Source organism: Stegodyphus dumicola, chromosome 9 (genome assembly GCF_044657685.1).
Source record: "Stegodyphus dumicola isolate Sdum_Otavi_A_Nest chromosome 9, ASM4465768v1".
Taxonomy (NCBI): Eukaryota; Metazoa; Arthropoda; class Arachnida; order Araneae; family Eresidae; genus Stegodyphus; species Stegodyphus dumicola.
In genome coordinates this window covers 122190360-122212101 of record NC_140776.1, presented here as the reverse complement: position 1 = coordinate 122212101, position 21742 = coordinate 122190360, and the positions used below count along the sequence as shown (strand labels likewise).

General features: G+C 35.3%; 1 protein-coding gene across 1 annotated transcript in view; it reads left to right on the top strand.

The window, feature by feature from the left end:
- LOC118190707 (fibroblast growth factor receptor-like 1) overlaps positions 1–21742 on the top strand; it is a 59870-nt gene that overhangs the window by 21788 nt on the left and 16340 nt on the right. Inside the window, exons 3-6 of the mRNA XM_035361460.2 lie at positions 10827–11102; positions 11191–11256; positions 13028–13303; positions 14548–14669. Of these exons, the coding sequence (XP_035217351.2) occupies positions 10827–11102; positions 11191–11256; positions 13028–13303; positions 14548–14669 (740 nt within the window). The remainder of the gene's footprint in view (positions 1–10826; positions 11103–11190; positions 11257–13027; positions 13304–14547; positions 14670–21742) is intronic.

Sequence of the window (21742 nt, the reverse complement as noted above, 5' to 3'; positions counted from 1 at the left end):
GAGTCTGAAAATAAACAGTTTCTTTTCTATGGCAATTAAGACATAAAATTCTCAGATATGCAAGACTTTTTTTGTTGTTGTTTCGGTCAAATAACATCAAAATGCTAATTATTACATTTAGAACATTTAAATTCATTTTTTAACACTATGAACTTTACTTAAATGATGTATTGTCTTTAAACATGAAAATCATGCCCCTTTTTTCAATAATAACAGTTGTTTATAATTAAAGGGTTTCTCCCTTTATAATACGTTTTATAGCGAAATTTTGCTTGGTGATATCTCCTCAAATTACCAAGATACTGATTTACGATTTACTCAATTTAAATTTGTCTCTGTACTCTTACTTTTTCGGCATAACTTGTCTCTTTTTGATCTTTTATGTTACATTATGCTGCAAAACAGAACAATTTTACATATAATTACACTAAAATCATCTATCTATGCACAAAATTCGTAACAATATACTTCACTTAACAGAGGCATTTCATCACTCGTATAATACTTGTACTTCTATATTTAAATCAACGTTCGTAGTTATCTTCTGATCTTCTTCACCCTCTATGAACACTGTATTATTCTTAAAATCTGGTTATGTTATAATTCTGTTTTAATTTCACTAGCTTCCTCCAAAATTCAAATCGCTTAAAGTATAAATAAACACAGAGTTCTTGAGCGAAATCAGACAGCCCTTTGCAGTATAGGCTCGTCGTCACTCTGTTTAGCGCCTCTGCTCGTTCAATTTAATTTATCGGCTTATACTTCGACTATCTACTTTAGCTCTGCGAACATTTAGGGCAGAGCCAAGTTTAAGTAGCGCGAGTGAATTTTCTGCTTCCCATTTAGTTTAATTTGAATATGTGTTCTAAATTACTCACTAGTAGAGGCATTCCGCATCTGTTAATAATTTTAAGTTTACACCACGCACACGCTGGTGGTCACAGGAGTTACAAATCGAGCGCAGCCGCACCATTCTACACAGGATCAGTTATTAAGAAAGGCCCGTTGGAATACCACGAGACTCAAATATTCTATCCGGCAAGCAAAGGTTTCTTCCTGGCAGAATTTTTGCAACAAGGCTACCGCAACTTACAGACACACATGTAATATTGCAACAAGCAGTGTCTTTAGACCCACTACGCTTTCACGCAACGTGTTCCCCGCAGCGTCCTCCAAAGCAGAAGTTGTGCGCCACATCCTTGATAATATCTTCCCGGAAGATGATGAAGAAAATGGTGAGGTAGCGCACCACAAGTTATGCACCAACTTTGCTAATTATAGTAAACATGATCAGCAAGACAATGAACCTCCTCCTGCATTTACAGAGGTTAGAAAGATAGTAAGAATGTTGGCTCCTAAGAAAACTACTGGTCCCTACGAAGTGGACAATATAATGATCAAAGTCATTTTCATCAAACATCCGGATCTCATCATTGCTTGTCTAACAGCCTACTGGCGGCTACGCTGCTTCCCAACAAGCACAAAAACTGCGAAAGTGGCCTTATTTCACAAGCAGGGAATAGATCCTATTGGCCTGTCCTCTTACAGACCTATCCGCCTGTTACCAGCTTTTGGGAAACGTTTGGAAAGGTCATCCTAGGCCGACTTTGGTATCACCTAAATCAGCATCAGAGCATCCACCCCTCACAATATGGCTTTAAAGCTGGATTTTGCACAGATCCCACAGTGCAGAAGTTACTAGACACTGTTTACCCGTAACAGAGCTGAGGACTACCATATAGCGGTCGTCGCTCTGTATATCAAAGAAGCTTCCGATTCGCTGTGGTGGCCAGATATTATTGCCGAATTGGACTACCACCACTGTTCCACCTGGATTCGGCAACTGCTGAGGAACTATCTAGAAAACCGGCATGTCCAAGTCACCACGGATAGCGATGCAATAACAAATACCTTCACAAGAGAATGCCCACAAGGTTCGTACTTTGGGTCTATTTTATGGCACTTGGTGGCCAATACAGTATTTGCATTCTATGAGAACATGGAAGGAGTTACAGTAATAGCGTATGTGGACGATTTCTTATTGACAGTGTCAGGTTGTAGCAACCTGCAGGAAAAAACGCAAGAGTGTCTCAATATCTGTTGTGTTGTTTCGTTTTGGTTCTTTACATTTCTGTCGTCCGTGGTAGCAATCCAAAAATGGAACTTCTTTCACACATTATTTTATGTATATATATAAGAGGTAATTAATTATGTTACAAGATATTTACATATGATTAGCATTAATTGGTGTCAAAAGAAGAAGTACACGCCTGCATACTATCATGTAGTTCTAACAAACCTTACGGTGAGTGCACGCCTGCGATAGTCGTGCAGCCACCTCTGACGCTGTCCAAACCCTAACTGACTCCTCTCTTGCGGCAATCAATCACCAGAGGGAGTTGTACAAGCTTTTTCCCTCGAATACAAGAGGGAGGGAGGTATCAGACATTAACGACATGGAAAGTGCGAAGGTGATTTCGCGCAACTCCGGGAGTCATCGTAAATAAATAAACACATCGGAAGTTATTCAGCCCCTTAGATTTATTACGGTAAACGTGAATGGAAGGGAGCTTGAATGTATTGAAGATAACGGAACCCAGATTACCATCTTAAGACCAGAAAATGTCCCTAATGAAAATGGCGATTATGGAGTTATCACCTTGAATTCAGCATTCGGGGAAGAAATACGAGCCAATTTAGTTCAGACTTTTATGTCGGTAAATAACGGTAAAATCAGTAAATAAACATCACCTATAGAAATCGTTGTAGCTGTCAGAGATAAACTGAAAAGGCCAGGGTTAATTCCTATCAATGTACTAAAAATGATGGAAAAGGAATATAAAAACCTCTTTACATCGTTAATATTTAGAAATTCAGAAAAATCAGACAAAGGGATAGTAGTTGAAAAGAGCCTAAACTCCGAGACAACAGATGATGGAAGTCAGTGCCAGAATTTAGATGCAATGGAAACATCTTCGTTATAAAGTGAAAACGGCAGAATTATATAGGCTAATGTTAAGGTAAATAATGAAAAAATTAAAGAAACAACGTCACAGGCAGAGAAATCGGAGAGGGAAAAATTGAAAGAAGAACAGAGGGAATGTAACGATTCAGAGATTTTCAGATCAAATTTAAAGAAGGGGAAAGGAAATTTTCGTTTAATTGACGGTTTGATATATCACAATGACAAGGTTTCGGAGAAAATATCTCAACTGGTATTACCTGCGAAAAGACGTTCGAAAGTTCTTCAATTGGTACATGAATCAGTCTTTGGTGCACACTTAGGAATTAAGAAGACCAAAGAGCGGATTCAATATAACTTTTATTGGCCTTCCAGGGTTAAGGACATTGCGGAGTATTGTAAATCTTTTGAGAATTCTCAGCTGAGAAATCCGGAATGAATACATGAGAGAGCACCCATAACCCCAGTGCGCAGACCGGATTTGCCATTCGAAGTCGTGAACATGGATATTATTGGTCCTATCGATCCACCATCGGGTCGAGGACATAAATACTATGTGTTATGTGTGATGGATCAGCATGCACGACAGCTGGTATCAAGAGTGGGGTCATTTTGTCGTCGTGGTGAGCACCATCAAGAAGATAAGAGGTAGGCATTAATTTTATCTGACTTTTTGATTTCTTCTTTTATTGCATGAAAATAAGATAAATGTTTGCTGTAAAATGAATAAGAAAAGAAGATTTAATATTTGTTGCGGAAGAATTAGGTTAGGCTGTTCCTCATAACTCAACAGCAGTGGATCTAAGAAAACTTATTTTTCAAAGTTCAGAATGTGAGAATAAACTGGAATTCGTTACAGAAATTTTAAGGAGTACAGTCTCAGATAGGCTTAAACGCGAGGATAGAACTCTGGAACTAGAGAAATTAAAATTAGTGCATGATAATCAATTAGAACTGGCTCGTATCCAAAGTAATACAAGTAGGAACTCCGATGTAGAAAGAACATTAGCATTAGAAGATATGATTCAAAGTGTTCGGACATTGGCAATTCCCGTATCGCAATGTGCAGAAACCTGGAATTTATTCTTCACCTCTTTAGAAAAAGCTTTTTAAATTAAGAACATCCCTACCGAAAATACAAGTAGAAATATTACTTCATATATTGGAAGAAAAAGCAACGAATCTGTTAACCTATGTTAAAAGCGAAGAAATGCGTAATTACGAAAGGGTAAAATCAAATCAATCGTTCTAAGGGAATTTCAACTAACGGTAGATGCATGCTTAGACAAGTTTAGAAAAGTTAAACGGTTCCGAAGTGAAACCCATATACAGTTTGCCTCAAGGTTAAGAGCGACATGGGATTACTATTGAAAATTAAGAAAAGCTGAAGATTTTGAAACTTTAAATGAATTATTTGTAGCAGACAAATTGATGGAATCACTAGATAGCGATACAGCAGCCCATATAAAAATACGTCAAGGGAATTACTGGTTCACTCCAATAGATTTAGCTAAAGAAAGCGATCTCTATTTTACTAACGGAAAATAGGAAAAGCGCTTGCGCAGGCAGTAGGCGATGCAGCTGTGCTTCCCGGTCAACAATTTCGAATTACCAGCGCAGAGAGAATGATTCAAACCGATGGGGGAGGATCCCATTTCTGACACCAGCTGTCGTGTTGTTTCGTTTTGGTTCTTTACATTTCTGTCATCCGTGGTCGTAATCCAATAATGGAACTTCTTTCACACATTATTTCATGTATATATAAGAAGTAATTAATTATGTTACAAGATATTACATATGATTAATTGGTGTCAAAAGAACAAGTACACGCTTGCATACTATCGTGCAGTTCTATCAAAACTTACGATGAGTGCACGTCTGCGATAATCGTGCAGTCACCTGCGACGCTGTCCAAACCCTAACTGACTCCTCTCCTGTGGCAATCAATCGCCAGGGGGAATTGTACAAGCTTTTTCGCTCGAATACAAGAGGGAGGGAGGTATCAGACATTACAATATCTTTGCACAGTAGGCAAGACGGCACAAACTGGAGCTGTCAGTGTTAAAAACGTAAGCTGTTATCAAAGAGCGCAGTCCTCCACTAAGACGGAATTCTAGCCTCCGTCTACTAAACAGAATAAAGTATGTCCCAGAACTCAAATACCTGGGCGTAGTTATTGACTAGAGACTTTCCTGGCTCCCGCATATATCAATCTTAAAACAACGTATCAGCAAACTGACCAGCACAATAAGGCGTATGACAGCAGGGAGATGGGGACTATTACCGAAATTACTCCGGATCTGGTACAAGACGGTGGCGGAAAAAATTGTGACTTACAGAGCGGCCGCGTGGGGAGCACAATTTAACCACCAATATGCGGCACAAGCTCCTTACAATCCAGCGGTAACAACTAATTATGGTATATAAAACATACAGAAGGACATCCACTGCTGCTCTTCACGTACTAGCGAGGACGCCACCCCTCTATTTAATAGTAGAGCGGGAAGCGACACTAGTAAAAGTCACAAGACTTTAAAAAGACTTTTTTCAAGTACTTAAAACTTTTTTAAAGTCACAAGACTTTTTTAAAAAAAAATTACTTTCGTTAAATAACAAAATCTGACTTTTAACGCTTTAACGAGAGGACTCTCGTTTCTTATATTTATATTTGGGAAAGTTTTATACTCGTTATACCGTAACATATAATTTCAAAATTGACAATTTTTAAGTTATTTTCAACTTGCTTTGAGGGTTCAATTACTCAAGTTAGAATTATTCGAGAAAATAAGTTTGAATGAAGTGCAGCAGAAAATGGGTATAATTTAGTAGTCCGTACAAGGAAATCATGGGTGTCCACATCAAATTTTTTTAATCTGTATTTGTAATTGTACATTACGTAGTTTGTCTGCAGGTTTTTCAAAGTCCTTTAAGTCTCCAAATATTTTACTAAAACATCCGCATATAAGTGAAACCAACCAACTCAAGCCTACGTAATTCAAGGGTCAATTGCATGTTTAGTTACCCTCTCCTCGATATTAGGCTATGGTCTATATGATGTCATTTTAAGATATTTTATGGCCAGATTTGCTCACATGTTTTTTAAATATTACACACAAACTGTGAACCGTTGTCAGAAATTAGTTTCACTGCTGAGAATATTTTAATATACATCTTTTCAATAAAGCTTCTGATACTGTTTTGCAGACACGTGATACAAGGAAACTAATTCTACCTATCTTGAAAGCTAATCAGATATCATTTAAAAAAACTTACTTTATTTATCTTCTCACTTGTAGGGTACGGGCATAGCAATCTAATCCAAGATTTTGTTAGGAAATAATGCTGTTAAATTAGCCAGCTGCCCTGATTTTCATATTTCCGGTACGTCGAATAATTACTTTTCGAACTGTCATTGATACTTCTAAATGCGTTCAATTTTGCATTATCATATAATTGCTTTTGCCAAAGCATATATACAAAACTGACTTTAGCAGTTAGACTTGAGAACAATTTGATAACGAATAGCTTGCAGTTTGATAATGTCCTCCTCTCGTAGCAATATAATTTAAGTAATAAAAGTAATGAGTAATTTTAAGTAGCAAGTGGAAATTAAAGTGAGTTAAAATATCTAAACGGCCTTGAATCTGTTTCCTTTTAAAAAGTATAAAACGTACACTGCATGCGTTTGACTAAAATCTAGAACGTAGAAACCTGTGCATCAGAGAAGACACTGATATTAGTCTAAGTTTTATCACATAGAATTCCTGAAGTAAAAAAGTTAGACTGCTATGAACTACTAGATTACTTCAGTTTTATTGCTATAATTCTTACTCTGCTATTATGAACAGTGACTGCATTATTACGTTCAGTGAAAATGAGCAGAAAACTAAATAGTGATGCTGCGTGTTCTGACGCGCTAGTGATAAAACATTGATTCTGATTCTAATTCAATAAATAGTTACGTTTTTTAAATTTTGCCTAACAGTTCCTGCTGACATTTTTCAAGCCAAATTGGACAAGATTATGTGATTTTTTAATTTTATACATTACGTATTTTTTTTTCCTACACAATAAATCTAAAACTGATTCTTAAATGAAAGAATTCACTGTGCCCACCACTGTGCCACCTTTCACTGTGGCATTACTGAAGAGCAGTTAAAATAAAAATCTTATCAAAAGTTTCTCTTCTACTCGAAAACGAGATCAAAAACTAGCCGAAAAAGAACTGTAAAAGCCGAGGAAGTAGAAAACCCATCCTTATCTCAGTTGAACACTTATTTGGAGATCAAACAAATAAAGTACGATTGTAAAATTTATAAGTAAAAGAACTTTTATTGACAAGAAATACCTTGCCAATTTTTTTCTGTACATAAATCAATATTAGTAAATAGAAACTATCCAACATTTTATTTGGCATACATGAGAGCGGGAATTACTTTTCCTGCATTTACTATAACTGATTGATTTTAATACTCTGAACTACATTTGAAAAAGCCCAAAACCGCTAAAATCAATCACATGAAATTATAAACTTAATTATGTTGCTGGTAACTTATCCCACGTGTCTGGAAGTAATACTAGAACGATTCCATGAATTTTATCGGATTAGAAGCGCAAGACTGCGTCTGTCGATGGCATGGTTCTTGGGCGTCGTAGAGGTTACAGCACGAATCTGTCTAGTTCCGTTCCAGTTTTGAAGAAAATTCCCCAGGAGACTGATCTAATGGCTTACTCCCGCTTACCACCAAACCACTCGAGAGGACTTTCTAATCGTCGTGTAATTTAAATGCCCCCATTTAGCACTCAGCACTACACCGATAGAGCAGCTCAAATTATTCACATGTTACACAAAAATGGTAGCCGAAGGATTTACGATTTAAGGAAAGCCCACGAGCCTATCTACATAAGGTGAGTGTGTAATTATGGCAAAGCCTCGAGGGCTATCTGCCTAAGGGAAGAAATGCCTTCGTGGAGAACTTTCTAAGGGAAACTGGCTCGTATACACGTTACACATGGGGAAAACCACGAAACCGCCCATGCAGCCAGCCCGTTTGCGGGATTAGAACCTCTGACCGAACTACCAGCGTTCAGCGACTTTACCGCTCGGCCGCTTGTGGGCTCCTATCTACATAAGGAAAGGGATACCTGCGTGATAGGTGTTTTAAGGGAAGCTATATCGTATTCACATAAAGAGAAAAACCACAAAAATGCCCATGCAGTCAGCCCATTCGCCGGATATGAACTTATGTCAAATTAATAATCGCTCGCTTAAACATCGTAAGTTGTGATAAAAAAAGTTATAATAAAATATGTCGCTTGACCAAAATGTGGAGCAAATTTAATTAATTTGTCAAATTTCTAATTTGTAAGCCCCTTGTTCTTTTTGCTTGCTTGTCTATATATTTTTGCTAATGTATATATAATTTATAAATAATTATAGAATATTTTTGCTTGTAATAGTGTTTCTCCTTCCTGAAAATTACGGTTTTATCTAGTTTTGTTTAAATCTGGTTTAGTGTATTGTGGGTAACTTGAAATTCAAGCACATGTTGGAAAAGTACCATCGTTTGGCAATACCTTTCTTGTTAGGTATCAAATTGTTAAATAACCTGATGATTTAATTTCCCAATAAAAGAACTGAAATACGCTGTTATAGAAATATATGTGATGAAATACAGTACTATGTGTATATATTTATAATCAAATCAATTATATATATAATCAAAGTCATGATTCCAACCACCAAATGATATGTATGTATATATATATATAGAAACATAATAAGAGGCCAAAATTAAAAGCAAATTTTTTATACAGGTCCTGCGCTATAGCTACAGGATTCAAGCAAAATAGAAAATAGAATTAACCCTTTGCAGCACAGTGTGTCCGGTCTGGATACACCTAAAAATTTCCTTGTGTTCGCACAGAAAAATTGAATGAAAAAGGATTTATAGGTTACTATAGGTTACTCTGAACCTTCTTTATTTATAGTAGATGGCAGCTCAACACAAACCAGTCCATATAGTTTAGCCATGTTTAGTTTTTAAAGACCCTCATTTTTCAAAAAAATCTTCCAGATTTTTTAGGGTATAAAAGGAATTGTTTGAAAAGAAATTTCTATGTTATTTTTTTGGCCGTATGCTAATCTCTTTATTCTATAAAAGTTTTAAATTTTTACTTTGAAATCTTGCCTAAAATCAAACGGCGAACCCTAGGTATGCCCAGACCGGGCTCACCGATAATCTAGGACAACTGAGAGTCTGTATTCTTTGTTTCTCCACATCTAATTGGTCAGTTCATTGACAACAATGCTCGTTTCAGCACTCTTTTTGAAGCTCTATTCAATTGGTGTGGGCACACCCACAGAATTAAAACGATAAGTACTATCTTCACAAAATTTTACTTGTGAACTCCTCTAGGCCTAATTAGACTGCCTACCCCTTTTTTTTAATCAAAACTCCGACTTTAAAAGGTAGCGTGCTGGAAAGGGTTAAAGAATCTAAAGTTAAAAAGTAAATTGGAATGAAAGCATATTTAGTTTAGCATAATCGGGAACCACCCAGCTTTTGAGTGTTGTTTAAATGACAGTTTGGTTTAAAGTATATTTGTTTTGCTTTTTATATTTATTTGCTTTTGAATTTCGGATTTGCATATGATGATTTTAGACCAATTTGATTTTTTTAATAGTCCTTTTACATAATATAAAGTTTTGTGGGGTTTTTTTAGTAGTCAATTAAGCACAATGTTACGTTTTATTCGTCTTTCCAAGTGTTTTGAAGGCGTGTAGGGGAAACTCTGGTACATTTGATATTCGAGTTTTCGGGTTTATATGAATTTTATAATGTCTTTAATGAAAATTCAATAGATTCTTTTTTCGTTTTTGATCTCAAATGAACCAGGAGGACGAAACACGTTTTCGAAACCTATTCATCGACTTCTATGAACCTTTAATTCATTTTTCCTTGATGAGCTCTGAATTGAAGCTTCAGTAAAAGGAAATTAATCCTATTTTTATATTTTTATTTTCTTGTATTCTTTTGCATTTTAATTTTTATTTTTAGAGTTCGTAGTACTATGAATTCTTATTTTAATTTTGATATGTTTTTGATATTGTGTTAAACCTCTTATACATGATTGATATTATTAATATTGTTGAGGAATAACCTTGCTTCGACTCCAATTTACTTTTAACTTTAGATTCTTTAAGTCTATTTTCTGATTGTTGGCCAAACGTGGTTCCGATTACATTATGAAAGCACGCGGTAAGCAAGGAGGAAATTCCTTACGTTCTCCACTATTTAACGGGCTACTGGCGGAAAAGGGGACCCATTCGGCAAATCCAGGTGATAACGAATTATTGTCCACCACATCTTATTTCGGGCGCCACTTGTAGAGTCATTAGGTTCCTAAAAGTAAAAAATACGAAAACTCTGCCACGTTCTCGCCGGGATTCGAACTCCGGATCTCCTGATTGCTAGCACGATGTCCTTCCCTTTACACACCAAATGCCTTCGGTATGAGAGGAGAAAATTTCTTATATATATGTAATATATTATTCGCCTTAATTTGTAGAATATTTTAATTGTGTCGCCAAATCAAAGCAAAGCATGCGCATTAATGAACAAGCGCTTAAGAACGCTGAATATTGGAAATTCGGTCTGGTTTATTACTTTGATTGATTCCGGTAATGTTCGCGCGAATTATCCCAAGACAGAGACTTTTCTTGCGTGCTTTACCGTAATAAGTTAATTAAACAAACAAAACTTCTTATGCAAAATATTGTGTTGCCTCAAATTCATTTTAACTTGCCTCTATGTCACATTTATCATATTTCAATTTGTTTGTTTATTTATGCTTGAAACAGGACCTCCGAGGAAGACTATCGCAGATCGTGAAAGTATCAATTTTGCTGAAGTTAACAAGACTGCTGTATTAAAATGTCCTGTTGAAATGAAACCTAAAACATATATTGAATGGTACAAAAACAATGTGTCTTTATATATGGAAAGTGGATATAAAATGACTCGGAAGGGACTTCTGACAATTAAGACAGTAACAAAAGGACATGCTGGCATTTTTACATGTGATGCCATTAATGGCTTTGGAACAACACGAATCAACGTACTACTCATAGTTGATGGTATGTATTAATTTCATAGATAGTTAACAAATTTACAATTTATTATATTTAGTTTCTTATGTAAATAATTTTTGAAAATTTATTTTAGATCCTGAAGAAGAGAATACAAATAACACTCCTCTGAATCCAAATGCTGCAAATAGAAATTTTGGATGTAAGTTCTGTACTGTAGTTTTGATTTAAAAAGAACATTTTATTAGACTTTAAGGATAATTTTTATTTCAATGGAAACTCATATAATCTCGATAAGACGTATTTTAATGTTTTATGCAATTGAAAAACTAAGGGTCTGTATTTGAGAATTTTCCTTAACACTATTTTCTAATATTTTCCCGCTTGTCATCTTTTTCCAACTTGCCAACCACGAATTAGTAGTTACTTTCACTGCTTCAGAAGGAATGCACTTTGTTTCTAGGAATAAGCACTTGTAGTGTGTTTCCTTCTCTCTCAAGCATGTAAAGTATTACTTGTATGTTTGCTTATTATTGAAATACCAGGATTATTTTTTAAGTGAAAGGGATCTTTTGCAACAAAAACGAAGCGATTAAAAATGTTTCACAAATCATTTATTTTCTGACTTTACATACATCTTCTGTTTTCTACGCAATATTCTTGTCGGTTTGAATATCTGTTGTAACGCACAAGGACGTTTTTGGTACTAATGATTGAAGAATTCTGCCTCTGGTGATGACGGTTATTTGCTGCCGTTTTCAACTCTCCCTCCTGATTTTCCTTCAACCGTGAATTTAGGTCTCAGCTATTTGCACCAAACTATCCGTGCTTACAAATGGCCCGCCCAACTACTGCGCTATTCACCGTGGACATTTTCAATATTTTGTTTTGGAAAATCTCCAAAATTTCGCCCTTTACTATCATCATTCAATTGTCACATATCTAGCGATGAATATCGGCAGCTTTTATTTTGCCTGCTGTTAGTAACCCGATGACTGACCATATTTCACAGTCAGTGGAGGTCTCTAATTTTTTAAACATTCTAATCTCACACTATAAAGTCTACAGACTGATGTCGTGGATGCAAATGGCATCGGATTTTGCGTAAAGAATACAGAGAACCTGCGCAGGTTCTCGTTCTCACGCAAGCTCTAAATTTACGAAATGTTTACATACGGACCTTATTTAAAACGTAACCGACGTATTAACTATAACATGTGCCGAATTTCTCGGAAAAATTGAGATATTTCAGGGAATACGAGGTCTATTTAAAACGCTTCCGGACTATATATTTTATCGGAGCAATGGTTATTCAATCTTGTCATCTTTCAAGTACTCTTTTCTTCGACTGATGCATTGCTCCTACCGCGATTTCCAATTCATGTAGTTTTAAAAATACTAAAACTTATATTTATGCACTTTTATCATCGCCCAGTTGATATTTATTGAAAATCCACCAAAATAAAAAATTCTTACATTTTCACTGCATACGCGAAATCAGATGTCTGTTTATTGGAATTAATTTAGAAGTCAAACAACAAAAATCAGTGTTATGTTTGCAAATTTTGACAGGACTACTTTATATGGTTCTAACCGAACCATCATCCTCAGCTGCGAAAGCGCCAATATATGTATTACAGGAAACTGAAATTCTAAACTTGATTAAATTTGTAATCGAAATTAAACTTGTAACAAAGTGTCGCATCAGTTTTCACCATGTTTGTAAATAGGAAATTGAACGAAAAAAACTCCTTATATTTAATTATTTTCTTTAAAGCTATATGTATTTTGTGTCTTGATATTTAAAATGTGTTTCATTTCTTGTTTATTTAATTTTTTAATCTTAATTGTTACTTATGATGGCCTTATGAAGTATTTTGTATATCGTTAGCTATTACTTCAGTTTTAGAAATGTACTTAAGTAATTCAAACCCAATACTAAAATGATTCTTTCTTTTCTTCATCGCTTTTAGATCCACCCGTCATTAGCAAACGACCTTCGAGGATTATAGAAGAAATCGGTGGGCAAACATCTTTGCATTGCATAGCAACAGCGAAGCCTAAACCCCATATATTTTGGTTAAAAAATGGTCAATTGATAGAAGATACCGAGAGTTACTTCTCGAAAGATAGAACGCATTCCACTCTTAAACTAACAGATTTAAAGAAATCTGATACAGGAACATACAAATGTATTGCACGAAATAAAGTAGATGAAGACACAATGGATTTCACATTGGAAGTCACAGGTATATATTTTTAACGAATCGGTAAATTTTAGTAACAATTGGTTCAATGCTTTATTTAAATATTGTGTGTATTGAAGTAAATACTGCAAATTATCTCATATGCAAGCTACTCTAAATATTGACTATTATGAATGTCTCCAAATAATGTATTATTTATTTCATATAATCACCAGCAACTGTTGGTAAATAAACAGTGCCTAATAAAGTAAAAAAGAATGTCTTTTATGAAGGAATGTGTTTCATTTCATCAGTATTTCCTCAGTGAATGATACTTAATAATGAGAAACTATCTAATGTAAATGATCGAGTAAATATTTTTACTCGAAATTAAGAAGGCAGGAACATATTACAAATCACAAATGTCGGCCAAGTGTATGAGAAATTGAATATTCATTGATACAAACACCAAGAATAATCTTAGAATTGACAACATTTTCATTTTCTGACATCTGAAAGAGGAACAATAACTCCGTTTCAATTATATTTTAAAGAACTTGGTTTCAGCGGAGACTTCAGGCATAGTTGCTGAAAAGCTTGATTTAACTTAGTTTGGTTTATTTGACTGTGGAAAATAACTCGAAGGTTATCTGCCTATGAAGAGAGATGTCTTCGTGGAAGATTTTTTAAGGCAAACTGGCTCATATACAGGTTACACACGGGGAAAACTAAGAAAACGACTCTGCAGTCAGCCCTTTCGCTGGGAATCGAACCACGGACCGAACTACCAGTGTTTGAGTGATTTGATCGCTCAGCCGCTGATGGACCATAGTTGCTGAAGAGAGGCTTTAGCAACTGAACTAGCTGTAGGCATCAACAGGCTCTCGATGATTTTAACTTGATAAGAAAAAACATGTTACTTTGACCTTGTTTAATACATTAGGTAACATTTGACCGGGTGCGCCAGTCACAATACATTATTCAAAACAAAAGATGAAGAAAACAATTCCCAGTGTCTTTGGTTTTGTAGAATCATTAAATTACTAAAAATAAATAAAATTAATATAAATATGTTACAAATATATTACAAACCATTGACCAGAAAATTGTTTATTTTTTTTCAACAAGTCTAAATATATCCATTTATTTAACCTTTCACAATATTCATCTATTAGTCTATCTCTAGTACATGGACATTACCTAATCCACTCTTAGTTAATAATTCTAAGCTTATTTTGAAGTACCAGGTTATATAATCCCTTTATCTGTTATATGGGAGAATAAAGCAAATTTCTTTTTAATTTCAGATCCTTGTCCTCCTCCTGAAATTAAATCAGTTGAACCTCCAAGTGCTGTGATTAACGAGGGAAGAGCAGCCATATTTTTGTGTGAAGTTAGCAGTAAGCCAGGATTAAAACTACACGTAAAGGTAAATTCCTGTTTTTTAAACTTAGCATTTATAATAATTTCTGATTAATATTTTTTAATCATCTCGGTTATGGATGCACCTTAGTAAAATTTAACCTAGATATAGGAAGAGCATACTCGTCAGTTTAAAAAATTTCGCGGAAAAATCATGTCACGTAATATTTGAATTTGGCTATTAGATGGCATTACCGTAATCTATGTAGACTAAATAGATAGTGGCATCATCCAGGATTACCACACTCAGTCTGTTCAGAGTTGTGAGATTGGTGACGAAAGGCGGGGACACCTGATGACTAACATTGGTAAAAATGTGTATGTCCCACGCCCTCTCCAATCCAGAGCAACAGCTCCCAGGAGCAACAAGGGAGCCACCCTGGGAGTTTATATATTTTAAACACAAGATCTTCAAAAGCTATTGTTTTTTTACATTGGTTTTAATGGCTCTCGTTGTACAGTGGCATCCCCGGCATTCACATAAAATTCTAAAATATAGCATATGAACATACATCATAAAACTGTAAATAACTTAACAATATACACATACAACATAGACTTACAATACATACATACACATAACACAGGACATAAAAGTAAGCATGTAAAAAGAAATGTTTTTAAGTAGTGCTTATGGCTGCTTTATTATAACGGGACTGTTATTCTATATTGTACTGCTGTACTTCGTAATTTAAAGTTTTTAACAGTTTAAAAAATTTTCACAAGTTTATCAGTTAGTTGTGTTCAGCTGATGTAAAGATTGTCACTGCTGAGAACGTTCAGTAGAATAAAATCCATTATGAAATTATGACTTAGTCAATACTTTAATTTAGCTTGACGGACATATATCTTGCTCCATCGCTGTTATTAAAGTTGCGAGAATGGATTAACGAAAACTAAACAAAACGTAAGACGAAAGTTTTAATGTTTCAGGTGTTCTATATATTCTGATTCTTTAATATTAAAAGGACACCACCGATTAATCGCCTAATATATCATAATTTATGGCAACCTATGCTATTCCGAACATTTCGTGTTTGCCACGTGGTTTGATTACACAGCTGTTTATCTATTCGTTTAAATTAAGTCAAAGAAAATTTGTACGTTAATTTTGATTCGTATAGATCTCTGGAGCTTACTTCGAAATGAAGTAGAGACAGTTCGCTATTTTCAGAATTACGGCATACTACCGGAAAATCGAGAATCCGAATTTTCGCACCTAATCAAGCTATGCATTAATCGCATTTTTTTGGAAGTGTAACATCCTTAAAAAAAAAGTATAACACAGCATGCGTGTATGAAGATGGTTTGAAGGAAGTCGAATAATATTCAAAACAGATTTACGTTTCATATATTGTTGGTGTGAAAAACTAAACCTTGGTCAAGTTCTGCAAAAAGCAACTACAGATGACCGGCAAAACTGTAGCGGATTGGAACAATGAGAACAAAATTAAACAGAACATTAAAGAAGGAACGATAATTTTTTCCGACTGTTGGAAGAGGTGTAAAACAGAACTTGAACACTCTGCGTATATTGTATAGTATTTACAAATATAATTTCGCTGATGCTGAAAATGGCACAGACACGCAAAACATAGATTGCAAATGGAGATGCGTTTAATGGCGAAGAAAAAAGTACCGTGGAACGGCTCGCCATCACTTCGAGTCCTACCTAGCGCAGTTTCTGTGGAGGAAAAGACATGCTGGAAAATGATATGTTCGACATCTTCCTAAAGATAATAGCAAAACGTCTTCCTCCGGAAACTAAAATGTAACTATACGAAAAAAACGAGCTACGTTTTATACGAAAGAGCATATGTTCTCCCGCCAACTGAGCACAATGCACAAAACATACGTAGAATCATATGAAACTGTTAGAAAAGTCCTTGTTTGGATGTTATTCAGCTTGCGTGTCACTGGGGCTTGAATTTCGGTTACGTCGTGATAGCATTGACTAATCAGGTGAAGTTTGATTTTTGAGAATAAAAGACGTCACTTGGAACCAAATCGGATGAATATGAACGGTGCTTTGTCATATAAACGGGTGCTTTGTCGTGCATTAATAAAGAATTCCTATATTCTATCTTTCCGGACGATTCCGAACCCTCTTGCACAACCAATGTATGACTTACCGGGATAGTACAGTGAGTACACTAGGAGGAAGCGGCACCCAGACCGACAAGCTAGAAGCTGTCATACACAGTTAAACGCCCCAACTCCTAGAGGTCGTCGGTGGAGGACTAATCTTCCCGGTCAACTCAGGGGAAAAATTTTGTTTACAAAGTCTGGGTTAAGTACAAGTGTCAAAGGTGAACGGCTGCGCATCTACCACAAAGAGAACAAAGTCATGGTAAAGACATCGACCGTTCCCCAGTGTTGACCAAGGGGATCCAAACCCCCAAGGACAACCTTCGATATCTAACCATGTAGTGCCCGTGGGCAGACAAGACTACGATAGTGTAAGTGCAAATGTAGTTATATAGTATTTTCTTATTAGTATACGGAGTCCTACAACCCCATTCAGTATTTCTGATGTTTATGTCACCGCTTAGTATAATAGACATAGATTCTGAAATCATATCATTGAGAGTAACCTGCGCATTAAGAGTAAACTGTTATCTGGCCATTGAGTTGAAAATTGACAAATACCACTGTGCTTTCGTAGCCAGTCATGTTATCTTAAGAACATGAAGGGTAGGGATAAGATAAGGGCTGAAGGCATCTGTCGCACCTGTAAAACCTAAAATTAGAGAGATTCAGCCTCTAATTTAAGTGTCGGATGCGTCTCGGTGATGAGACAGATATCACCGTTATAGTCAAGATTGAACTGGTGGAATTCCTCGACTTTTATTATCATATTAGCTGCATTCCAAAGAACCAGTGTAAGACTAGAACTACTGTTATTTGAATCATACTTTGCAAGGGGTTTGGATCTTCGCTGGATTCAGTATTAGCATGCACTGGGCTTGCCTTGAGTAATCTGGCCAGTTCGTGAATAATTGCACTCTTGACGAAGTTTACAAGTGTGTTAAGTTTCGTAAAATCTGCTTAGCACGGCTGAATATGTTTGGAGATGGTCCCAGGTTTTGTGTAGCTGTGGCAGCATAGGTATTGTTTGTGACAATTCTATCTTCATATGGCTTTGACCTTTGTTTAAGCATGAGGATTAGTTGCAACTTACGTAGACCGATTTTATATAAGTGCAGCACATTTTCCTCAGTTACAGGTACTGCTGTCAATTCACACCAGATATACAACATCACCGCTGCTTATCGACGGCTTTTCATTAAGATATTTTAGGACCGCCAATCATATACTTCAAGAGTTATTTTCCTGTCTGAATTCGCTTACTTGCTGGTTAAACACTGTTTGGGAGTTGTGGCTGTCATCTATCGTTTAGCCATATCATCACCAAGACCTCTGCGTTGGGTCAAATGGAGAGACCGGTATTGCGCTTACTACGAGGAGGAAAAACACACATACTATTAAGACTACGGGAGTCGAACCTATATTCTTGGGTCCAGAAGGTAGTCAGATTTCGCTGACCACTATATCGCCCAGATTAACTGGACAGCATTCATTAATTTGTGTCGTTATATTAGGTAGTATTCATTAATTAATATGATGTTTTCCCATATTTTCGATCTACAGAGGAAAGGCAAAAGTCACAAAACGTCTTTTAATATCTTAGTCATTTCTTTTAATATCTCAGTACCTTCTTTTAATACCTCAGTCACTTCTTTTAATAGCTCAGTACCTTCTTTTAATACCTCAGTCACTTCTTTTAATATCTCAGTACCTTCTTTTAATACAGTCCCTTCTTTTAATATCTCAGTACCTTCTCTTAATACCTCAGTCACTTCTTTTAATATCTCAGTCAGGAAGCCTTCTCAAATTATTCCAATTGTTTTTAAGTAAGAATAAAGAAATGTGAATGCGATCTAAAAGAATGGTCTAAACTGTCTAAAAATGTTTTAACGTGGTGGTACTCTATATTTCTACACTATATTACTTCAAAAGGAAATGATGTTATGGATTTTTCAGTTTTAGACCTACGCGATGAAGTTCTGTGTCAAAATTTTGTTTAATAAACTAAGGCAAAGCATGCGAGGGCTACCTGTTATAAGATAACGACAGAAAGCAAATGATTCCTATTCATATTACACATGGCATAAGCCGCATAAACACCCTTGCAGCCACACTGCTTACCATAATCAGAGCTCTGATCTCGAACCAACACTATTCACTCGCAAGTCTTACTCACTTGGTCTTCTCCAGGGGCACTTATTGTACTGCGAGTCTAGGCTCTCAGAGTATGACATAGTGAAACAAGTTTTTAATCTCCTTTCCTCTGACGGGTAATGGGGGACACAAGTTTTTCGAGCGAAATATTATGTTCCTTTTGTAACGCCAGAGTGCGGAGTGACCTGACAGTTTTAGGTATTTATTGCATTTTCATTTTAGGAAATTATTAATTAAAACTCGTAACCCGATACAGAAGCAGAATGGTGACAATTAGAGACTTCTCAAAGCAATTATGGTGAGATACCTAGCACAAACCTTGCTGAGATACCTACCGCAACACGCGCAATGATATTCTTACTTGCGTACGGCCATGTAATGGGTTGAATTCATACAGAATCGATGATGACTTGATAAAATTTATTTTTCCCAAAAGTTTTGAACAATTTACAGTTCTGAAACTTTTTATAAAAGTATTTGCACAGCTCTTATTAGTATCACAGAACACAATCAGTACCATGCTAAAAATGCCCCATAGAAACCAGTAAAACTTTTTATGGGTTTCTATTGACTTTTACTGGTTTCTATTGGTCTCTGTGTGTTTTTCTTACTGGTTTCAAAATGACCCATAGAAACCAGTAAAACTTTCTACTAGTATCTATAGAAATTTTGATGGTCTCTACTGACTTTTACTGGTTTCTATTGATCTCTGTGGGGTTTTCTTACTCGTATCAATTGACACCCATACAACCAACATCAATGTCAGTACTTTCTACTGGTTTGTATTGGTTTATATTGACTTTTACTGGTTTTCTAACTGGTATCAATATAATAATAAATCTTTTGTTGGTTTATATGGGTTTATGCTATTTTCTATCTGATGTTAATAGACTTCTTGTAAACAATAAAAGTTAACAGAATGAAAATATGATCTCTTATGAGATCATATTTTTGATGAGATCATATCTTATGAGATCATATCTTATGAGATCATATCGTTTTAGAGAGGGTTTTTACTAAATATGCTTATTTATTTGATTTAAAAAAATTGTTTTCCGAAACAATAACAGTAATCATATACACCACACACAACGAGGTCTCTTTAAGGCGACCAGCCGCAAATAAAAATTCATCTTTGCAAGTGGTCGCCTTAGAGAGGTGATGCTCAAAGCCAATATAGAAGAGGTGGTCGTCTTAGGGAGATTGCACCAACGAAATGGATCTCTCTAAGGCGACCAGCCACACTTGCAGAATGGTCGCCCTACAGAGGGAATGTTCAATACCAAAGTATACTTATGTTTTCAGAAATACTGGTTTCTTTCAGAGGCGGTCGTCTTAGGGAAGTGGCTTTTGCTACGAGTTGGTTCTCTGAATACACACACATAAGCACTTACATTTCTGATATTACATATAAATAAACACCGGTATCAACCAACATCTCTTTAACGCGACCAAGTTCATTCACAATCGCAAAACTTTTCTCCATGTTAACGCTGACATGAAGAAAAAATTCCCCCTCCCTCCCATGCTCCCTCACCCACTCTCAGAAGTTTCCCAAACAAGGAATATGGAGCCGTTCTAGTTGTTGTTGTGCGATGGTGGTGTTATTTTCTTCGTGGATGTAGTAATGCAATATGTAGTTTACTATGATTTACTGTATAACAAATTTTACTATGTTTAACTGTTTAGAAATTAGTAATAAATAATAAAATACCAGCACTGACTATGAATATGAAAGCAAATACCACTAAATCCATGCACGTGTAATCGTGTCTAATGTTTGAGAGAACTTGGCTGATAGCTGACTAGTTGTGAAATGGAGTTTCTGTGCGTGAAATCGATTTTCCATCTTTACTTTCATCCTGAAAAGCAATGTACTCAGACTTGATAATTTGGTTCAGTGTGTTTAGATCAGATGCAGAAATATAGTTTTTGCATTTTACTGAAACTGTATTTTGGAAAAAAATTTTTTATTGCAGTTTATAAATACTTTTTAAAGTTTGTTCATGTAGATGCTTTAACATTTGAATGTTATGTACTAATTTGAGCATACCTTACTTAAGAATGATCTTGCATGATTCAATTTTCAATTTTTCGACTAATGTGATATAGCCGAGCAAAAAGAATGTTTTTTTATGTCTTAAAAAATGTACTAATTATATTTCGCGAGCAAAAAATGTAAGTTTTATTAATGAAATAAACATTGAAATATTTAATGTGTTTATTACTTATTGAATGGGGTAGACAAAACATACAAGCTTAAGGAATCGTTTTTCCACTACTAAAATTATGTGAAAATTTAGATGATCATAGTAGCTTACATTGTTTTTTCTTTTTGGTCTATTTTTCTTTACAAGTACGAGACTAGAACCACATGTTTACATTAAATATTTTGTGCTATTTTGTTAAAACACATATAATCATTTTTATGCATATTTTAATTTTCATTATTATTAGTTTGATGAAGAAAATTGCAAATGTGTTTTTCATAAATTGCTTTTGAAATAGAAATAGATTTGTGAATAAGATTTATGTAATATTAAATGTACTAGTCTTGGGAGTATAAAAAGTGAATTATTTTGTTTTGAAAAAAATTACATTAAATGAAACCTCATATAATGGTTATTTTCTTAAATGATAGTGATACATTTGTCAGAAACATAATTAAATAGCAGTACTTAAAGTCACTCATAGTTTTGTTAGGCTACAGGAAACTGGCATTATCTGGAATTGTGGAGTTGATTGTTTTAGGAAAGTTTCACTGTAATCAATTGATTCAGGTGTTGTAATTTTTACGTGAGTATGAATTTTGCAGAAGTAATTGAAAGTTTTTACAAG